The following is a 17473-nucleotide window of genomic DNA, read 5'->3' on the forward strand; positions in this document are numbered from 1 at the left end:
AACTTACAAACCTACCTAGCGGGGCTGGGTTGCACTTGCACGTGCAGCCCCGCCCACATAGATTCTTATTGGTTGTAAGTAAATTAATGACATCGACGCAGGCTGCAGACAGGGGTACTTGGAAGTCTTAGACACACAGGCTACATATGTTGCAATCTAAGACCTCACCAGCAGGGGGCCTCATGGAGCAATATGAAAGTAAATATATATTTTTTAATGCTTAAAAAAACGTATATTTCATATGCCTTTATTTTTTAATCATTATGTGATTATACAAATCTATCTCTCAATAATTTTATTCATAAAAAAGAAAAAGAAATCAAGTAGGCTGAGGTTTTGTTGTTGTTTTTTCCCTCTATTTCTGAACTCAGCACCTTGTAATGTGTCTTTTGTGCTTGGTCTCTGGTTTCAGGCTCATTCTTGCCATGTGGCCTGTGAGTTCCCTTATCAGATACATTATTGTGTTTGATTGTTACATGATTAATCTGTACTTGGATGTAACACTACTGATAGTGTGCATACTGAGGAAAGGCGTTTTTCCACAAACTGCTAAAACTAAATTGTGACATGAATTAAGAATCGTAAATGAACAGAAGCTAGATTTGGACAATAAAAGCACCACTTCATTATAAGAGATAAAAACTGTTTTGAAAACAACAATCATGCAAAAATGAAGGATGATTCATTAAGAAATTGTACAAAATATAAACAAAATATCTATTGTTATTGAGATCACAGCACATGAAAGCAATATATGGCTACAACATGGCAGTGTTGATCAGAAATGAAAAAAGACTCTCAAGTTATTTCAAATATGGATTTGCTCAGAGCATCATACCACAATATATTTTTAAGTTTTTAATGAAACCATTCCAACACAAAACAAGCAAACAAACAAATAATGGACAGAAAACATCTGTAAAACCATCAACACATCTGCACTTACAGTAAGAATCAGTAGGTTCTCTGACACTTTATTCTTTGTTTGAATTCAAATTTAGTACAAATTTTATTTATTACGTACATTTATAAAGTCATACACAGTATGATATGCAGTGAAATGGTTGTATAACCGCCCATGACCTAACAGTCTGGTGATTGTGCTCCTAGATGTTATAATACTAATTATAGAAGCAACTAGTGTTTTGAGGATGTACGACAACATGAACTGTAAATATAAATAGATATAATGGGCTTCTATATTCACATATTATTTTGTCAAAATTCTAATGTATAAAAAGCATAGAACACATTGAGGCATAATATTATTTCTTATGAGAGAGAGGAAATACATTTACATTCTCCTGATTAAACAAATGGGTTCTAGCAGACAAGAGCCATGTGGATGTATATTCGTCTGGGTACAGGATATAGAAGGTGTTACCACATAAGACATCAGGAAGCACAGTGAGGGGTCTGTTCTCAGGGCACAGGGATCTTCTTATTAGATTCCTTCTTATTATCCAAATTTTCTGACATGTACTGTACATGGGTGGTGTCCATCTAGACCAATACTTCCACTGTAGTGTTGAGCTGCCTGGAGCAAAAAGGCCAGGGATGATTTATTTATTTTTTGTCCCAGTTTAGTCCTGTCTTCATTTCAGACTGTTTAAGTGTCTGTGGCTTTACAAACTTTGTTATCCAGTGACAAAATAGTCAGTCAATGACTGAAAGATTCCCTTCGACACTTCTCCTGTTACAGCTGCTCTCTCTGACTCTGAGCTGCTCACAGTTTTCCCATAAACCTCTTTACACAGACTGTGAGTCTCTGTGAGATCTGAAAGTTTCTGTTCAAGAGTCTCCAGCTCTCTGTTCTTCTCCTCCATCTGTCTGTTGAACTCTTCTTGCATCTTTGTTTTAGAGGCCAAAATGTTTCTCTGGAGTTCAGGCAGGATGATCTTTATGAGGTCCATCCTGACCTCTCCCTCATACACCTCCCTGATCTCCTCCATCTCCTGTTGGTGCCTCTCCTCCATCTCTCTCCTCTCCCTCTCTCTCTTTTCTTTGAGTTTCTTCACCTTTTCTTCCATTTCTGCCCTTCGGTCTACCTCTTGTTTCAGCTCCCTCTCAAGTTCTTTCTTTTTCTCTTCATCTCTCTCTTCTTTCATCTTTCTCTCCAGTTCAGTTGTTCGGTCATTCAGTTGTCTGATGTCTCCTTCATGCTCCTGGATTATTCCTTCCATTTTTCTCAGAGAGTCCTGCACCTCCTTATCTATTTTTTCCTTCACTTCAATTTCCTCTCTCATTCTTTTTTCTTCTCTTTCCCTCAGGATCTTAGTCTCCAACACTCTAATCTGAGCTTCTGTCTCCAGGTAGATCTCACTGCTGTAGAATTTCTCTCTGCTTCCTTCCACCATCTTCTCTATCTTCTCCAGCAGCTCTGAGACCTGAGAACCATCGCCACTCTGCTTAATGTTGAGACAGTGAAACCTGTTCCCACATTTCTCCACCAGTCTCTGGACCTCCTGGTCTCCTGATTGAATAAACTCCTCAATGTTCTTCTTCTGAAGTTCATCAGTGACATTGAATATGATCATGGTGTTTCTCCAACATCTCTCTCCAAAAATATCCTCCATTTTCTCCAGCATCCCTCTCTCCTCCCCTGTAGACTGCTTTACAGGTATGACCAGGAGGAAGGCGTGGGGTCCTGGAGCAGACAAATGGACACAGAGTCCCACGTCATGTCTCAGCTTCTCCAGAGAGAGTCCAGGAGAGAACCAGTCAGGAGTGTCCACCACAGTCACCTTCCTCCCAGCCACCTCCCCCTGTGTGCTCTCACTCTGCTGGGTGGATGTAGATGTAGCTGTAGATGTAGCAGCCTGGTTCCTCTCCTCTCTGCTCAGGATGGTGTTTCCTGCTGCACTCTTCCCAGACCCCGTCCTCCCCAGCAGCACCAGCCTCAGTTCTGCTACAGGAACCGACACTGGAGAATGTGGACTAGACGATTCTCCACCTACTAATGATAAAGAATAAATAATTTAATACAGAATCACTTACTGCATTGTGGTGATTATATTGTTCTCTGGAGTACGGTGGTGGCCTGTCTGAACATTAATGATGAAAAGGCTATGGACTGTATGACTAGAATTAAACGTTTGTGTTATTGGAAACCAAACCCCCCCCCCACCATGAGTGATCTTTGCCCTATCACATGACAGAGACCAATCATGGCAGGTGAAGGCTAACATGTGCTTCTATTTCTCATTATTAGTTACTAATACTGTTTTATGCTAGAGTTACAATATTGATCTTTTCACTGTAATCTAATTAAGTGTCTAAATCTGCTTATTCTGTCTCTTTATATACATCTACCCCTAAACTAGTGTTGAGTTACACAGTGAACAACTAACATTAATCACTTACATGAAGGACGAGTTCCCTCCATACTGTTTCTTCTCCTGATTGGTGCTGCTGAGTCCTGAGTCTCTCCACTCACTAGGAAACATCAGAACCAGTCAGAATGAGAGAGACATTCTTCTATAATTAATCACTTTCACTGTTTAAATTACACTTCCTTACAGTAGCTGAAGAGTTGCATCATTAAGTATCATTACAGTATATTTCATGTTCTTACATATGATTTATTAGGTGTAGATTTACTAGTTGTACTGATGTTTTTTTTTTAAACTTATTTTAATTAATACAAGTAACAAATTACTCACTATATGGATGTAACCCTTCCTTGCTGTTTCTTCTCCTGATGGGGGCTGATGATTCTGGATCTGTCTGTTCCTGCAGCTGCTGTGTTTTCTCCTCTAGAAGTCTGTCTTTCTCCTGAAGCTGTTTGTCTCGTTCAGTTAGTTTGTTTTTACTGGATTCCAGTTCATTCTCCACACTCTCCATTTGTCTCTCTTTGTATTTCAACTCTTTTTGATTCTCCTCTAATGTCCTCTTTGTTCTTCCTAGTTCTTCTTTCACCTCTCTGAGCAGTGTGTCCTTCTCTTCCAGTGTTTTATTCTTCATGTTAAGTGCATCAGTTCTCTCATTTAAAAGTCTGTCCTTCTCCTGCAGCTCTTTGTGTCCCTCCTTCAGTTTGGTTTTACTGGTGTCTAGCTCTTTCATTACACTCTCCAGTTGTCTTTCTTTCTCTCTCAACTGAGACTGATTTTCTTCTAACATGTGATTTGTTCTATCTAATTCTTCTTTCACCTCTCTGAGCAGTGTGTCCTTCTCTTCCAGTGTCTTGTCCTTCATCTGAAGCATTTTTTGATTTTCTGTCAGGTATTTGTCTTTCTCCTGAAGCTGTTTGTCTCTCTCCATTAGCTGTGTCTCTCTCTCAGTTAGAAGTCTCTCTCTCCCTCTAAGCTCTTTGTTTTTTTCTGTTAACTCAGTTTTCTGTTGCTCCAGTACGATCATCATCTCCTGTAGTTGTCTCTTCTCATCCTGCAGCTCCTGTCCCAGTGTCTCCAGTTTGTTTTTACTGGTTTCCAGCTCTTTATCTGTGTTCTTTAGCTGTGTTTCTTTCTCACTCAGCAGTTTGTTCATATTCTCCAGTTGTGAGATTTTCTCTTTAACTTGTTCAGTAGCATGTTGAAGTTTATTATTAGTTTCCATTAACACTGCGTCTCTCTCAGAAAGAGTCTTCTCATTAGTCTCTAAACGTTCTTTTAGAATCTTCAGCTCTCCATTTTTCTCATTTAATTCTTTCTCCTTCTCCACAAGTCTGTTGTCCTTTTCCTCCACTTGTATTTGTGTCTCCTGTATCTGTGTGTCTTTCAGTTTCAGTTGTTGATCTCTCTCATGTAGAGCTCTGTCTCTCTCCTCTAGCTCTTTACTCGTCTTCTCTAGTGTTGTATTTGTATCTTTGAGTTGTGCGTCTTTCTCCTCGATGATTTTCTCTCTGTTTCTCAGTTCTGTATCTTTATTCTCTATTTGTCTTTTATAATCCTCCAGCTGTTGGTCTTTATGTTCCAGAGATTTTAATGCTTCCTTCGGGTCTTTAAAATATTAAGCAGAAGAGTGAACTGAATGATTAATGTGATCATAATCAGTCATCAGTTACAGAAGTACAGCTTGTTATGACTAAAGCCAAATTTACAATATGTAATTATTTATTAGAAAAACTAAAGTGAGCAATTTAATTAATTAAAAACATTGACTGATTGATTTTAGTATAGTAAAACCATAAAGGTACTTTACACTCTTACTTATTATAATATCATCACATTTTATATACCCAAATGTAGGTCAGTTTAAAACTGGCTAAATGTTCAAAAGCTTTAATTTTAACTTTCTCAACCTTTTGAATTTTAAGGCCCAAAATAAAGAAAAAGCATAACATGAAAATAAATAATAAATTAGACTGTAATGTGTTTTGCCACCGTCAGCTGTAACGACTAAAATAAATATTCCATTTCCCACTAGTGAGACACCTGGACTTGCTTGGAAATAAGGAGATCAAGCCTAGGTGGGACGGGTGAGAGGCTGGCATGCAGAGTAGCACTCAATGTTGTATTCAGTTTGTTTTGTGCTTTTGATTCTCTGACAGTCACAATGGAAACTCTGACTGATATAAACAGGTGGTTGTAAAAGGGAACAGAAATGTGATTGTCCATTTTGACATGAATGGACACTGACTGTCAGGTTGTATTCAGAATGAATCAAGGTCAACCTGTTTGAACTGAAGCTTCAGCCTGCTGTCTGCTGATTCATCCTTCAGTTTATCTTCCAACACAGTGGACAGAATCATGTCTTCTGAACCAGAATCCACAGATAAAGGGTCCAAAAACCAAACAATTCTTTGTCCACTGAGAAGTAAAACTGCAAACTTTTGTGACAACAGAGTCTAATGCTGGGTTATACTGGATATGTTGACATGAGGTGAGGCTTCCAGACTTTTACTTAGGAATGAAAACATGACAAATCGTCCCTCCTTGACTCTTCTGTTGCAAAGAATAACTTCTCTTAATTCTAATTCCTCTTGAAAGCCATTATATTTATATATATACATTTCAGTGGTACAAGAACTGCAGATGATCTGCATCTAGTCTTTCACACAGAGCTGCACAACACATTGAGTTCAGTGCATTTTTATAGATATAGTTCACCATTTCCAAAGACACGTTCATGACTTCATGCAGTTCTGGTGACATCTGCTTTATAGCTAGACTTTCCCTATGTACAGTAAGAGACTGTGTGTCCACTTGGTGTCAGAGGTTCTTTTTTGGATCTGTTTTACAACACCACGATGTATCCCTGTCATCATCTTAGCTTATTGTCTGTGCAAACACCATTACAGTATTTCCAATCAAGCCCTATTTTAGTGAAGAAATCATCAACGTAACTCATAACATTATCTGTAAGCCACTGTTCTTGTGTAAAGCTCTTTGCAAAAAAAAAAATCTTCTCGCAAATTACTGTCCATGTGGAATCTAACAAAAACTAACAATAAAGCAGTGTTGCTAACGTTAGTGAACTTGTCCCCCTATATGGCAAATTATAGGCGTGTCTTTATTCTTTCCACAAGTTGACATTCAATGTCATCACTCATGAGAACAATTCTTCTGCTCATGGTGTCAGTAGACAGTGGTATGGACTGAATTGTGTTTGCAGTGGGTTCCCCATTAACTCCCTGCACAAATCTTAACCTTTATACAAAACAAGCTCCATCTATATGAGCAGAAACCAAATAACTATCTTTCAACAACGCTTCTGACTGCACTGTTAATATTGTGATGACTTTCTGTTGTGCCAGAAACACGACCCTTTTCATTATAAAATATTCTTTTGGCTTCCCAACACATCTTGGGTGCTTTGTGTTTAAGTGTCTCTGAGCTTTGATGGTTTTTTAGCTTCATTTGACATGATTTCAGAACATTCAACACACTGCCTGCCACTATAAATACACAATTAATGTATTTACCGTCACTGAATACATTACAGTACATGTCTTGGAGCATTCACTAGCACAGGTTTATCTCCCACATCATAGTTTTATTTCAAAAAGTTCTCCATTTTGTAACTGTGTCCAAACATTAGCTAGCTAGTGGCAAAACATTTGTCTCTATCTGATGATGTGTCCATCGGCACTGATATTCTAATGTAACAGTACAACAGCCACGCCCCACTGGGTGAGAACGCCAGCTTTAGAGCAGGATGTCAAACTCAAATCACACCCAGTACATGTAAGCATTATTTAACATTATTTAACTGCCCATGAACTACAACTATTAATTTTTAATTATTTATTTATTTATTTTTCTGGTAATTAACATCTATTAAACTAGGCATCAAGTCTTAAAAAAGAAGAACAAAGTAAACAACTGTTAAATAAATAATCAATAATCAAGTTAAAGAAATATCAAGTGATAACATTAAATATATTGATGCTGTTTTTGTTGTTGTTTTAAAAAAAAAAAAAAAATTCCCCAACATCAAAAATATCTAACATTAAGAGATTTATGGAGAACTCACACAGGACTGTCTCTGTTAGGAACTGACATGTACTTAGTCTCCTGTCTCTCTCTCATCTTTTCTTTTCCCCAGCAGACTGTATTTATTGCTCTGTACACTGGGTGATGTGTTTCAGATGTGTTTCAGGATTTGGCATCAATCACTGAATCCCATTTAAGGTGTGTTTGGACCCAGCGCCTTGAGTTTAAAACGTGTGACTTAGATTAATTCATAGTTACAGATATTAAAAGTTAAGTGTGCATAGTGAATATCACTAAGTTTTTACTCCTCCATAAACTCTTTCTGTGTGCTTTCTCTATAATATTTAAATAATGTTTATAATAGAGAATATAATAATAGAGAGTGTGGGAAAAAAGTTGTGAGTTTGAGATGCTTACTGGAGATCTCACTATTGAACACTTTACTGTACAACACATGATCAGGTGTGTTTACTTTTGTAGCTCCTTCCACACTCACCAGTCTGTAGAGCCGAGTTCTTCATTTTCATTCTCTCATCTTCTGTCCATTTTCTGTCTCTCTGTAGAAGGGAATAAATCAGTGTGAAGGTTTTATACCTGACTCCATACTGTATGTACATAAAGTGTTAAATACACATGAAGTGTTTCTCTGTTCACATCACTGTGTGTGTGTGTGTGTGTGTGTGTGTGTGTGTGTGTGTGTGTGTGTGTGTGACAGGTGATATGACTAACATTATACACTAACCTGAATAATATACGTATACGACACTGATTGTGTTTGTTGTAATTGTGACAATAAATATTTTCTTTTTAATGTTTGTTATACTTTCATGACCATCAGTCAGCCATGATTAAAACACACAACACAATTCAGACACTGAGAGTTTGTCATGGATTTGTTCTCTGAAGTGACATTAAATTTGCCCTACAGATTTTAATAAAATGGTTTTCAGTAAATTAAAATTAAGTAATGGGTTAGGGTTAGTAATGTATTTTGTTTTGTTTGCTTGTATTAGGTTTAGCATTAGCACGATCATTAGCATTAGCCTTTAGTTTGTAGCCGAGCCACAGCCATAGTTCACATGTGTTTAATGTATAAAGGAAAAACTTTTTTATTTAACATATTAATCTGTACTTGCATCCTGCCTGTTAAATGTCATTAACAAACAGCTCAATGTCCATGTTTCTATTCAATGTGTCAGTCGTGTGATAGTTTTTCTGACCATCACTGTGAGCTGTAACCATAGTAACCCATCACTGGGTAATAGACTTATTATAACAATTTAAGAAGTTTTTAAGCTGCTAGTATCAGTAAGAGATTTATGAACATTAATAGTTTAGTACAGTTTACTCACCTGATGAACACGGACGTCTTTTACTTGATAATCTGACAAAAATACAAAGAAAGTTTGATTAGATTCCTAAAAATGCTTTGGTAATTTTTGTAAATGTCTCTGTATTATATGGAATAGTATTAGATATAAACATTCTGTGTCTGTTCTCAGTAAATACGTTTTGTCCTGCATTAGTTTGTCTCTCTTCTGTTTCTCTGCTGATTTTGGAAAAGAAATGGCTTTAGCTTTATCATATTAACTCTGTAAGAAACAAATTTACTGAATCACTCACTCACATTCTGTTATAATCTCTTTCATGCACTATTATCTAGCGTGGACTCTCTAACTCACTTCTCTCACTAAAGTTATATACAGTACACTACCTGGACAAAAAAGAAAAAACTGTAAACTTCATGAAAAAAATATGAACTGAAAAAAATCATAAACGAACGTGATCAGATATCAAACACTTGGAAAAGTTAAATCATTTAAAAAAAAATCCTCACTAAAATGACATTAAAAATCACAGAGCTCACAGGATTGGGACTAAACAGCTGTGTGACTATCAGAAAACCACTTGTTAATGAGGCTAATCAGAACAAAAATAATCTAATTAAATGTACTGAATGACCAGGTTATTACATCAATACATCATTATTCTTCCCAGATGTCCTGGACATACGCTGGGCTCTGTGAGCATAAGGAAGCATTTATACACAGGAATTATCCACCACATTACACACCATAAGGAAAGAGCGTGATCAAATGTAATATTAGTGTGTGTGACTTTTTGTAATATTAGTCAGTCTCAGTAACTTTATAAAGGAGTTATTACTATGAAATTACAATCCAATAAAAACCTTCAGTTTTTTATCTCTCAGTATCAGTGTGTAGGTCAGATTTGTGTGTGTGTGTGTGTGTGTGTGTGTGTGTGTGTGTGTGTGTGTGTGTGTGTGTGTGTGTGTGTGTAGAACACTAATGATAAACTAGACAACAGCATGATGAATGTTCTGCCAGCGATCACAGTCTGTTGTGTTCACTACACTATGCTCATGATGCTCATATATCTATGTGCTATTGCACTCTGAACACACAGCACAGTCCAATCTATTTCATCTGCACAATAAATATATTATTCATGCAGCATCAACACATCACTATCAGAGAAAAGACTTTATACTCACCGAACGAGTGCCTCTGTGAAAGTAAATAATAGAGAGTGAAGATTTAATGCATGATTACAAATGTGAATTGTTCCATGTGAAAATGTGAAAGTAACTGTTACTCTGGTTAAAACACAGCTGATGTGTGTCTTAATAAAAAAGAGGAAAACTAGACAACAATCAGTCATCACACACAGTAAATCTGTATAATGTAGCATTGTGCTAATATACCGCTAGTTCCCCTTAAGGAACAGAAATATCTTGTGATTTATTGGAAAATACTATTTTCTGATATCTGCATGTATTTACCAATATACAGTATGTCAGTATATGTGCATTTCCCCCTGTGTATTTTAAATCTATAGTTAAATATTCTGTAATATATCTATGTGCTATTGTAGTACATGAAGGAATATGTTACGTGGTGCGGTATGGAGAGCCGCACCATGAGATATTTTGATGTTTATAAGAGCCCTAACGAAGGGCTTCAGAGGGGGTGAATGAAACAGGAGGTTGTGAAAGTGCTTATGATGCGGATGGGAAGACCTTCCCGTTTTGAGATGGCGTGGGATTATTAATTAGGAAAAGGAAACAAAAAAAAAACTAAACACAAAAAAATAAACAGAGCTCCACCAAATACACGAGAACGGATGGGGCTCTGATAACTATAAATAAACTTTAGATCCTCTCAGGGCCTTCGATCTTACCGAGGATTTATAAGAGAGAAAACTGAGGCGTGTTGCTCTCTCTCTCTCTCTCTCTCTCTCTTTCACATCGGTGTCTTATGGAGACAGAGGCTGGGTCTTTGCCTCTCTCCCTCTCTTGAGAACGCTCTGTCTATCTTTCTTTCTGTCTTTCCTTTTCTTTCTATATTTTTATCTTTCTTTCTTCGTTTATATCTTTCTTTGGCCCTCATACCGTACCGGTGCTACCTAAATGATCGCATGAAGTGCGGAGGTATCAGACCCTAAATAAACACACCACCAGGTGTTTCGCGTTCACACTGATTACGTTACCGCAGCGTTGCCTGGCAACCGCGTGTCTACCTGGCCGCGCCTCGGCCTGTTCAGAACTCCGTGGGGTAGCAGCCTGTGGACCTGCCCGTTCTGAACAGTGCAGAGTATTTATGTGTGGTTCTGCCCCTCGTGAGACCCGTGTTACAGAATATACAGAATATCAGAACACAATTATGATTGACCTTCTTATATAAATAAAATAAAATGCCGATATCGTACTTGGACACTTGTAAAATATATATATTTTTAATCTTATATGATTGTGTATGCTTTTATATTCATATTTGAATCCTGAATTAAAATCTAATACACGTGATAAGTTTCTAAAATATCAGTGTTTATTATTAGTGTGAAGTCGAGTTATTTACTTACCCGTGCTGAAGGTGTCGTGTGAAACAACAGAGAGAGAAATGTAATGTTAGATAAAATATAATGAGAAAAACTACAATCTTCACACTGTGATTTCAGTACAAAGATGATTAACTACACCTTCTTTTTAGTAAATATAATAACAGATAGTTAATCATCTATCTATAGCTAATATTTAAATTATTAAATAAAAGTTGTGAATAAAGTAGAAGCATCACCATGTTCTTCTGTCTTCATAAATAAATTGATTTAATATGATGAGATTGTTCACTAATGTGTGTGTGTCATTTGTAAACACACTTAGAACCTTTTATCTATTAGGATCAGTGTGTAGGTCAAATTTGTGTGTGTGTGTGTGTGTGTGTGTGTGTGTGTGTGTGTGTGTGTGTGTGTGTGTGTGTGTGTGTGTGTGTGTGTGTGTGTGTAGAACACTAATGATAAACTAGACAACAGCATGATGAATGTTCTGCCAGCGATCACAGTCTGTTGTGTTCACTACACTATGCTCATGATGCTCATATATCTATGTGCTATTGCACTCTGAACACACAGCACAGTCCAATCTATTTCATCTGCACAATAAATATATTATTCATGCAGCATCAACACATCACTATCAGAGAAAAGACTTTATACTCACCTCTTTGCCTCTGTGAAAGTAAATAATAGAGAGTGAAGATTTAATGCATGATTACAAATGTGAATTGTTCCATGTGAAAATGTGAAAGTAACTGTTACTCTGGTTAAAACACAGCTGATGTGTGTCTTAATAAAAGAGAGGAAAACTAGACAACAATCAGTCATCACACACAGTAAATCTGTATAATGTAGCATTGTGCTAATATACCGCTAGTTCCCCTTAAGGAACAGAAATATCTTGTGATTTATTGGAAAATACTATTTTCTGATATCTGCATGTATTTACCAATAATCCTCTCAGGGCCTTCGATCTTACTGAGGATTTATAAGAGAGAAAACTGAGACGTGTTGCTCTCTCTCTCTCTCTCACTCTCTCTCTCACGTGGGTGTCTTAGGGAGACAGAGGCTGGGTCTTTGCCTCTCTCCCTCTCTTGAGAACGCTCTGTCTATCTTCCTTTCTATCTTTCTTTGGCCCTTATACCGTACCGTTGCTACCTTAATGATCGCATGAAGTGCGGAGGTATCAGACCCTAAATAAACACACCACCAGATGTTTTGCGTTCATGCTGATTACGTTACCGCATCGTTGCCTGGCAACCGCGTGTCTACCTGGCCGCGCCTTGGCCTGTTCAGAACTCCGTGGGGTAGCAGCCTGTGGACCTGCCCGTTCTGAACAGTGCAGAGTATTTATGTGTGGTTCAGCCCCTCGTGAGACCCGTGTTACAGAATATACAGAATATCAGAACACAATTATGACTGACTTCTTATTGAAATAAAATAAAATGCCGATATCGTACTTGGACACTTGTAAAATATATATTTTTTAATCTTATATGATTGTGTATGCTTTTATATTTCTATTTGAATCCTGAATTAAAATCTAATACACGTGAAAAGTTTATAAAATATCAGTGTTTATCATTAGTGTGAAGTCGAGTTATTTACTTACCGGTACTGAAGGTGTCGTGTGAAACAACAGAAAGAAATAAAATGTTAGATACAATATAAAGAGAAAAATATATAATTTACAGTCAGAATATCTTCATTAATTGCTTTTAGTTTAAAGATGTTCAGCTAAAAGTTTAATACTTTTATTAAAATAACAACATAGTGAATAATATATTATTTATAATTAAACAATTAAATACACGGTGCAGTAACACACATCTGTGATCAACTGGTGAATAAGACACGTCATATCGAATGAAAATGCTGAGCATCACCACGTTCATTCACATTTCTATCTGTATCAGGAAAAAAATATGGAAGTTACAGCATTAATAATTATTATTAGAGTTATTATTACACCATAAATTAGTTCCGTTTCCGGTGGTGTTTCCTCCTGAACTCTAATAAGCAGCTCATTTAGTTGTCATTAGATGTGCAGAGAAAATTATTGTTGAAAACTTCAGTCCAGTGAGACTGCTATGTGCAGTGCCTTACTTACATGAGTGATCTCTGCCTAAAGCTCAGACCAGACTATTAAAGACTAAAGAACTTCCACTCTGACAAATTCCATGTAACAACGCTTCTGTCTCTGACGCAATTTTACATCTTTACTTTTCCAAAGTCAATAATTTCCCATAATGAAGTGCGAGGCTTTAACTGTAATGCCACGTGCAAATCCACGGCCCACTACACACACACACACACACACACACACACATACACACACACACACACACACACACACACACACACACACACACACACACACACACACACACACACACGCACTGCTCTCTCGCGATTCTTTGTAAAGGTAAAGCGCAGGTTAATTTGTTTTATTTTTACTTCATATTTTGTATTAATTATTTTTATCTATTAATTTTTTTGGGCTGTGGACCGAATTAGTTTTCATTATTTCTTATGGGGAAATTCACTTTGATTTACAAGTGTTTTGAAATACTAACACACTTCTGGAATGAATTATGTTCGTAATCCAAGGTTTCCCTGTAGATATTTAGAATCTTTGTAAGAGTGCGCTTCACTTGTAAGAGTGTGTTGTGACGCCTTATATGCATAATCATACAAAACACTGTGAATCTGAATGTGATCTCAGGTCGTCCCACAGGCTACAATCCACATTGTGATGCACCTGGAACATTCCACACCCTTTGGAGGTCACCTTGGGAGGTGCAAAACACTATCGAGAAAATAAAGGACAGATTTCACTGGCAGGGGCTCAATGTGGAGTTATGTGACTTCTGTCAGGACTGTCCCACCGGTCAGTGTACAGCACCTGCTAAACCCGTCCCAAAGAAGTACTCACAGACCAAGGTACGCCATTCATGTCAAAACTAAAGTGTGATGTGTGCCAAGGAAGCCTTTGAGGAGCAGCCCTCACCATTCAGGTTGATTTAAATATCAACAAAGTTCTCCCTATCATGTGACGGCACCTGCAAAAGGCACAAGAGAAGAAGAAGCACACCTACGACCAGCCGGCTCAGTCATGCGTAAGGTGGGCGATCGAGTACTGCTGCTTCTCCCCAGTGCTACATTCACGTTTATGGCACGTTGGCAAGGACCCTTAACCGTTGTGGAACAAGTTGGGCCAGTAAACTATCATCTGCAACAGCCAGGTATGTGCAAAAGCACTGAGCTGTATCATATTAATCTTTTGAAATGGTGGATTGAACCAATTCCTCGCTCCTTAGCCGTTGCCTCTCTCTTACTGCCACAGAGCAAAGCCGCCACCTTATTCATCAGGGAGAGGATCTGATGCCAATGCAGAATCAGGAGCTGAGTGAACTTGTGGATCAGTTTGTGGACTGATTTGTGTAAAACACAAGTCCAACACTAAAAGCTGTAACTCCTGTTATTAGTCTCTGTTATTAATTTACAGCCGTATAGAAGTGGAGAAGTGTGTACACAGTGCATTAGTGTGTGCCAAGTCAGATACCTTACTAACTAATGTGTGTTCTCTGGACTGTTATACACCTGTTATTAACCACTAGTCAGATATTCTTACTCTAAAAATCTCAAACATCAGACATTTACATTTATGGCATTTGGCAGACACACTTATCCAGACCAACTAACATTTTTACATTTTTTAATAGTTACTCGTTATAGTTGAGGTTAGTTGAGGTTAGTCAGTAGTCCAATGTATGTCTCACTTTAACCTCAATGTGTGTGTTTGGTTTCTCAGCACTATATTTATTATCTGTTCTATTAAATATCAAATAACTCTAACAATCTAAAGGCCACATTTAGTGTGTAATTCAATTTCCTCTCTGATGTAAAAATGTCTCTGATGTAAAGTTATATTGAACGAATCCCTGATTAGCTGGAAAAGTAACATGTGATTCACTTATCAATCACTATTTAATTAGTATTTGTACTATTTAGTATTTTTAAAAGCTGCTTTTAGGCCCTTGTGCAGGTGTGTATCAGAGTGAAAAACACACTCACTGTTTATTGGACTAAAATAAACTCCACTCCACATAAGCACCCTGTATACTGAACCTCATACTGAATACTGAGTGTGTGTTTCATGTACTGAGATGAGAAGCACAGATGATGATGTAGAGTTTATACAGTGTGGAGTTCAGGAACACTTACCCATCACTACTGTAATCTCCTCTGTTCTGTCTCCATCAGTGACCTGACACAGGTAATGTCCATAATCTGACCGTGTACAGTCTCTCAGCTGTAAGGAGACGTTTCCTCTCTCCAGCTCCTGAGTGAACAGACTCACTCTGCCCTCGTAACGTCTCCCCTCTGTCACCTGTCTGTTCTTATAGACACAAACACAGTCTGTCTCCTTAAACCACCGGATCTCCATGTTAACAGCACTGATTTCAGGAGACAGACGACACGAGAGAGTCACAGCAGAGTGATTATACAACTCTATATCACTGGGACCAATGAGTTTAAACTCATCTGTGTAGGAAACACACACATACACACACACACACACACACACACACACACACAAACAGTTAGTTTAATATTCAATAAATAATACAGATAAATTTATCTCTGTAAATGTAACTTACTGCTTGCAGTCGCCATCTTTATCTCTTTCTGTCGGTTCAAACTAATAAAATCCTAAACACACACAGAAAGAGAGAGTCATCCTTTTAAACAACTTAACTCACACAAACACACTGTTAGAAAGCACAATTCCACGGTGTATTTGGAGGATTAGTTTAACAGGTTATTGAGTCGTTGGTGACTAACATGTACTTTAGCATGATGCTAACTCCTCTTACCTTTTCTGTTCCTCATATAAACATATCTGCTGCTTTAGCTGAAGTCTGTCCACATTTCACAGCGGCTCATCTTCACTATTTACCTCATTACAGTGTTTAAATATCGTGTGTAAATGTTCACTGTATAAATTCCTCCTGTTTTAAACCGTTATATCAGGAAGTGTAACGGTGCAGTTGTTCTGTTTCTGAGTCCAGAATTACTTTCACTTTCAGCTCTATTACAGAGAGAAAGCCCCGCCCCTTCACATCTGATAACCTCGCCCCCCGGGCTCAGCACTATTGGTTCTTAATTACAGTATGCACGTACAGTTGTGTTTAAAATAACAGGAGTGTGTTGAAAAAAGTAAGTTAAGCTCCATATCAATATAATAACTTTTATTTTAAATCACATAAATGCATTGGACTCCCTGCACATTCTATACTGAATCACAACATGAAGAAAAATGTGCTAAATGTATTATTAGTTTAATGCAATTGAAGAAAAACAAATATTAGTCTGTTCAGAAAAATTAGCAGTGTGGAGTTCAATTAGAGAGGTAAATTATTTTGTAAAAACAGGAGTCAAACACGTTCCCCTTATTTAAGGATAAACGCAGAAAAGGTTGTCCTGTGCATCTCTCTCTGAAAATCAGAGTAAAATGGGTGGTTTCAGACATTGTTCAGAAGAACAGCGTACTTTGATTCAAAAGTTGATGAGAGATTGGAAAACATACAAAGAAGTGCAGAAAATGATCGGCTGCTCTGCTAAAAGGATACCAAATGCCTTAAAATGGAGACAAAAACCAGAAAGACGTGGAAAAAAACGGAAAACTACCATTCAAATTGATCGAAGAATTTTTCTTCATGTTGTGATTCAGTATAGAATGTGCAGGGAGTCCAATGCATTTATGTGATTTAAATTAAAAGTTATTATATGGATATGGAGCTTTACTCACTTTTTTCAACACACCGCTATTATTTTGAACACCACTGTATATCCTAAATAATAACAATAATAACAACAACAACAATAATAATAATAATAATAATAATAATAATAATAATAATAATTGAATAATTGAATAATTGAATTTGAATTTAATAATAATAATAGAATTAATCTAAGCTTATTTCTTAAGCAGCTCTTTAATTCAAATATTAAACTCTACATTTGGTACAGACTGGACTCTGGTTTTATATGTGTACGAAGAAGCATAAACACATAAACAAATATCACGTTTAGAAACAGAAGATCTCCAGACGTCAGATTAAGGAGTAAAAGTGACTCTGTATCTAAACACAAAACATGAACAGTGTGTCATTATGAATGTTTATAATGTTTTAGACTGTGAGTTCAGTTCCTGTACATGTTTTAATACACTGTGT

The 17473-nt window shown here is 37.1% G+C and overlaps 1 protein-coding gene across 1 annotated transcript; it reads right to left on the minus strand.

Moving 5' to 3' along the window:
- Positions 1–1637: 1637 nt before the first annotated feature.
- LOC128511920 (trichohyalin-like) lies at positions 1638–15678 on the minus strand. The gene is made up of 5 exons (XM_053484971.1): positions 15456–15678; positions 3973–4937; positions 3663–3891; positions 3364–3435; positions 1638–2956 (listed from the first exon to the last, which is right to left on the minus strand). The coding sequence occupies exons 1-5, from the start codon at positions 15676–15678 to the stop codon at positions 1638–1640; spliced, it is 2808 nt and encodes a 935-aa protein (XP_053340946.1).
- Positions 15679–17473: the final 1795 nt, after the last annotated feature.

Source organism: Clarias gariepinus, chromosome 24 (genome assembly GCF_024256425.1).
Source record: "Clarias gariepinus isolate MV-2021 ecotype Netherlands chromosome 24, CGAR_prim_01v2, whole genome shotgun sequence".
NCBI lineage: Eukaryota > Metazoa > Chordata > Actinopteri > Siluriformes > Clariidae > Clarias > Clarias gariepinus.